The 6193-nt window shown below is 42.9% G+C and overlaps 1 protein-coding gene across 1 annotated transcript; it reads left to right on the plus strand.

The window, feature by feature from the left end:
• Window positions 1–708: 708 nt before the first annotated feature.
• Window positions 709–1029, plus strand: SMIM32 (small integral membrane protein 32; the record flags this gene model as incomplete). The annotated part of the gene is made up of 1 exon (XM_080353330.1): window positions 709–1029. The coding sequence occupies one exon, from the start codon at window positions 709–711 to the stop codon at window positions 1027–1029; it is 321 nt and encodes a 106-aa protein (XP_080209456.1).
• Between the last annotated feature and the right edge of the window lie 5164 nt (window positions 1030–6193).

Here is a 6193-nt window from a genome sequence, read left to right on the forward strand (position 1 = left end):
AAACAGAAAGCTCAGCCTCTTAGTTACCTCCACAGCACACCTTGAAGTGGGATTAAGAAACTCAACTAATGCTTCCCAGCACCAGGATTTCAGCAGCAGAGAGCTTCCCGAGGCAGAGAACCGCGACGGCAAATTCAGCTCGACCTCCAAGCAGCAGCTGCCTCTCCCCGCAGATGCCGTTTAATCCTGGACTTTTGTGCACCCTACTTCGGAAAATCAGCTGGAAACCCATTGTGCCTTCGCTTGGTGGGCAGTGAGCGCTGCCGGACAGTCTTGGCTCCTTTGCCGGTTGCCAGCACCAGGCTGGGCTGGGGGAGCCTCTGCCCATGCACGTGGAGCGACTTCTCGGGGCTCCCAGCAGATTCTTGGGGATTCCAGCAGATTCGTGGGGCTCCCAGCACATCCTAGCTGACCAGCAGATGATCCAGCACATTACCCTACAAGAGGTGTGCTGGGGGAACGAGGGCCAGGACACAAGGTATTTGTATCATTTTTGATTAATATTTGTGGATAAATGCTTTAAATATGAGCCAAGAAGATTTGAAAGAAAGTCACTGAGCCGTGCAAGTTAATTAATATGAATGTAGACAAAATGCGGCTGGCTTTCAGCCTCTTACAAACTGGAACATTGTTCCTTTCCTATGCCAAAGACTGATTGCGTTTGCTCCTCTGCTTTACTTCTACCGTGGAGGAAACATAAGCAAGAACATGTATAGCGAATTGCTAAATTCAACCAGTGCCACCGAAGCTCACCTCATCATTCAGACCAACACACCCTACCTGAGCGGCACACCGAGACCCGTGAGCTCCTCTGCTTTTTACATGTCGACAGCCAGGGTGTTAAAAGAAGGGGAGATAAATAAGCCAGACCTGGTGACTTACATCATCCTGTTTTTCTTTCTGCTCTTGACTGTGACACTCATTGTGCTCTTCATCAACTGCCAGCTGAAAAATTCTTTTTTTGCTACTCTTCCTTACGACAGATCGCTCAGAGAAGCGAGAAGCCCGTGGAGGACACAAGCGGTCTGAGATTAGAGAGAAACTCGGAATTACAACGGCATCAGGCACCGGGAGCCCTGTGGGATGCGGCGTTACTGCCACGTGTCAGTCAAGGGACGTGACCCTCTGTAGGAACAGGCTGCATCACAGGGAAAGAGTGCTCAAAAAGATGCTGTATGCAAATCTGAATAGCTGTAAATAAAAAGCTTTGTGATGAACTAAAGAGAAAATGCTTTAGCAAATTTATACAGTTTCGTGCAAAAAAATTGCCCTGTGATTCCAGATTAAGCTCTATATGTATGCAAATGTCATCATCCACCCATTCAGTGTCCATACAAGGATATTTGCATTAACAACAATCTCTGATTTGGGCATCTGGTGGAGCTTGTTACCCATGTTTATGAAACCATAGCATCAAATGTAAAAAAAACACAGTATATTTACCTAACGGCTCCATGCTGAGGATATGAGTTTACTCTCCAGACCCATTTGTCTCCACTGCTGCTGAAACTGCGGGGTAATGCAGCAGGAGTCCTGCCGGGCAGGAGGAGAAAACTAAACATGTTTATTTAGCCTTTTGTTTGTGATTCTGTTAAGGGTGGTTTTGATGTTTTATTGCATCGTTGAGCAGGTTTTAAGTTACCAGTTCTGTGAAACACTAAGTACCCAAGGAATTTGTTTTCGAGGTTCTTAAGCTACAAAGGAAATTATTTGCCACGGCATGACACCAAAATAATCAGGACGGAGAGAAGGAAGGAGAGAAAATAAATATCATTAATAGTATGTAAACTAATGAAAGGGGAGAGCAGAGCTCTCCAAGTTCAGTTCAAGAAGCAGATAACTTCTGAAAGCCATAAAACACAGTTTCATAGCAGTAGTTGCTTCAACGCACAACATCCCTATCCCTTCGTCTTTATATAAACCTAGAACAATTAGAAACGTGGTTTATCAATACGGCAACAGTTTGATTTAACGCTGATCACTGGCAAAACCCACTGGTTTAAATTATTAACTATCCGATGTTTGTTTTAAAAGCTTCTGCTTAACCTTTTTACCTGACATGCTATTTTATAGACACTGATTTCTAATAAGCTTGCGGTTACAGCAGAATTCCAGATCCTACTGCATGACCCCCCAAACTGTATTATTTATTTCTCACAAACAGTGGGGAAAGGGCTTAATTTTTTAAAAAACCCAGTAGCTCAACACCCAACTGAATTGCAGCTATTCAGAAACAGAGTCCCAAACCCTATTTTTGTTTCAGTTTTTGCTAGTGGATCACCTATCAGAAAAATGGGGTTCAAGTGGTGTCAGGTGCTGTGTCCCTAAATTAAGAATTAACATGCAGAGTACAGCAGAAGTGCTGTGTGTATATATATATGTACTTATATAATCCCAATGAAAAGGTTTTAGAACGCAGTTATACAGGCTCACCCTCAAATACACAGAAAAAACATGGAAGCCAGTTTGCAAACCTTTTTTTACACAGGAATTGCACAGTTGATAACACTTCCATGGCATTGTCTTGGTTACCATGCTTTATTATGCTCAAGTAAGTTAAAATACTATATAACAGGCTTAAATATTTTATTCCTCAAGAGCTGGCCATTTTTTTATTTCCTCTTAACCAAATTTAACTGCTGTCATTATTCTAATGTAGAAAGTGAGAATAAATTCAAGTGTGTTTATCTCAGCCCTTTTTGAATAAACCAAGTCTTATCAAATCAGGCATTTCTTAATGATTTTTAAGTACAACACTGTTTTCAGCTATCAGTTACAGAGTTTGGTCTAAGAATTTCTGCTGGGAAAGAACCTCAGAATCTGATAAAGCACATATTGCATTGCAGCCTACTGTACTTTATTTAAGTGTTCAAGAATAACCCTGGAATAATCCTATTTTCCCCCACAGCCTGATAGTTGAAGTGATACCCCAGAAGAACCTGTCGTGCTCAGAGTGCTGGCTGATTTACTGGGAAAGCTTTTATGCATGCCCTGTGGTGCTCTCATCAATACCTAGAATTATTTCCATTGCAGAAGAAAGTTCTGTTAATGACATTTTAACCAATGTATGAAACATACATATAGAAAACATCTGAGATATTATCTTTCACCAGGGCCAAAATTCAAATGGACATGAAATCTACTTCCTGACCACAGGCACTCCAGGAAAAGGGACTGATGGGCGTTTATCCCTTGTAACTGGTTCATTAGGTGCATGACACCCATGGTCACAAATGTCTACTCCATCCCTTCCCCTCCTCACCTTCTGCCGGTCACATGCCTGCCCCTGACACAAATTCATCACTCACTGTGTCTTTAGAGCAAACCCCTTTTCTCAATGTGCCTTTCCAAAAAAGCCTCTGGACACTCCCAGCCCTGCAGCCGCCTCCTGCCTGGTGGCTCACGGCAGCCTGGAGGTTGATGAAGGACAAGACATGAAGGACAAGACAAACACCAGAAATGTGAGACACAATGCTGTGAGACGTGGGGCGGCCCCAGTTCAGAGAAGCTCTTAATTTGCTTTCAAAAAATGAGTAGCTCCCATAACGCTTCAGAAAGCATCCATATGCTTAAAATACATAGCTGCATGCTCTACTGAATCAGGACCTGTGTGTTGAGTAAGGTTTAACTCTTCTTCCTCTGGGCCAGGGAAACAACTCATCACTTCCACCTAGGAGCAGTGAGACCTTTCATAGCTGATGCCACCTGTCCAACAGACAGCTTTGTCCCACACCAAAACCAACTCTTCCCTCCAGCAGGAGCCTGGTGGGTTCCAGTGATGTTCAACAACCCAGCAACCCGTGAATCCCCTGGGCATGTGCTGCCTTATCACTCTCGTCCTGCTTCTCTTCCCTCCAGCGCAGCAGCAGCAACCACTCAAACAACAACAGAGAGTTCATTAATTAAATACTCAACTGATTGACCTGGTGTAAACCTGCTTTGCAGCTATAGCTGGTCTGGCTTGGTAGCAGTTTCCCCAGTCACAGACATTTAAAGGAAACATTCGGGCTGGCAAAGCAAAAAGTCTGGACAGAAGATAACTTCACACCATGCTTCTCTCATATCATTTTCTATAGATCTGTGACTTCATTTCTTGCACAAAAGTATTTTTAAGTCTTCTCCTAGAGCAGAGCTCCTTCAACAGACATTCACACGAACTGCTCGCTGTAGGACTGCCCAACAGCAACCGCTTGCTCTAGACCAGGGGTGACCATTGCACTCAGAAAATGGGACACTCCCATGATGTTGGCTTCTCACCACCCTTAAAAGAGCAGATGATTTCCAGGTATCCAGCACAAATTCGAGATAGTAGTGAAAAAAATGTCTTAGCTGGAAAGGTATCTCCGCTGGGACAGGTTGCCTGCTTCCAAATTTTTGGAATGAACTTTTAGACCGAATTTTTTTTTGTCATTTCAATGTTATACACTGTCAGTTGCTGCAATGTTTTGCTTTTAGCTGGACACTTACAACCACGTTTTCCAGCCGACGAAACTGCGGTCTCAGACTTACCTTTAGAAGCAGAAAATGAGCAGATTAAGAGAATCCCAATCCAGATCTTCCATTCAGTTTGTACTTAACTAGAGCTGAAAAATGTTGCTTAAAGAAATATTTGTATAGCACACTTGAACATGTGGCTCTGCAAGGCAGTTAACAAGAACAATATATTTTGAAATAATGTGATGCAGACTGCCTGGAAATTGTAGAACACCAAAGCACCTATTTGCTCCTTTTTTTTTTAACCTGAATGTACCCTGAGAACTCAATCAGCCAGAGGATTCTTATTCAGAGTCCTGAGGTCTTGACTGTGCTGGACTTCAGAGACCTCTCAGGATGGTTTTAGAGGAAAATACTGCTAAACACAGAGACATGGGGCAGAGAAAAAGCCAGACTATGTGTCTTCCAACACACAGGAGCTGGAAAGTCACGCAAAAGAGCAACTGAACTGAGCATCTGGGAAAAGCAGCATGACATTGAGTCAAAGAATAGTTGTCTTTTCAGTGGCTTTGGTGGTGGTTTTATGCTGTGGGGATTAATAGTGGTTTTGGTTCTACTTTGACTCTGGCTGTTGCCACTCTACAGCTTGCGTAGGCTTCATTTTCCAGTCTAGGCAAGCTACCTCCCACATCCAGCTTTCTTTTGCTTCACTATTACATTTGCGAGTGGCTGGAGTGGGAATTCACACTCTACAGCTACAAACCATCTTCGCTGCACCTGTATGAGAAACATACACTGGATGACATTTCTTCACTTCAAAGTTTATACACAGATATCCAAAACTAAGGGGAACGATTATTTCTGTTCAATGGTACCAACCCAAGGTGCGAACACTAATCGGCATAAGCCAGTTCTTTTGCCAATACTAATTAAGCATTAGGATGACAGAGTATCTAGAAACATTTAACCAGTCGGGTGACAATGCACAGGTACTTTTGGACCTCTTACAAACGCCCCAGTGCACACGGAAGATAACTGGCTCAGCATCCTAAACTAGAAGATTAACAGTGCTTAAGATTTCAAAGGAAACTAGACCTGGTGCCATCACGAGTGCAGTTCAGTGATTTTTTTTTATAATGTTAGCAGTGTCTGGAAACACCAGCTCTAAATAACATAAAATACTGAATTTGGCAAATTAAATGGAATCAGCATTCCCATTAAACTAAGCGCTTACTTCGGGAAAGCTATTTGGAAAAGCCTGGTTTAGAGCACCGTCTCAACACCAATGTCCTCTGACCAGAGTACCTACACTAAGCGTTAATTTCCCTAATTCCCTTAACTTCTGTGAAACAGCTTTTCTAGCTGAGTGTGACTTGTGGGGATGCTGTCAGACAGGGAAGGGTTGGTGGCCACAACAGGGCAGGGAGCGCTCCAGGACAAGACCAGCAGATTTCTCTTGGCACAGAACACCGACATTTAATCACTTTAAATGCCAGTGAGATATTTGCTTTTTACGCAGCAGTGAACAGAAGTAACCTGTGACTCATTTAACACACAATGCAGGTTGGAGTGGGGGTGGAAAAGGTGGGTTTTGCCTAAAGCTTTTTTTCCTCTGAAAAAAACCCCTGAATTAACAATTTCACAGGTTAGTTTGGCGAGCTAAGAGATGCAATTATCATCTGTTCCTATACTCTTAATTCCCCAGAAACACTAGTAAGACTCTTCACTTCTATAAAATATTTTAAAGCTTTTAAATAAG

This window comes from Nesoenas mayeri (genome assembly GCF_963082525.1).
Source record: "Nesoenas mayeri genome assembly, chromosome: 14".
NCBI lineage: Eukaryota > Metazoa > Chordata > Aves > Columbiformes > Columbidae > Nesoenas > Nesoenas mayeri.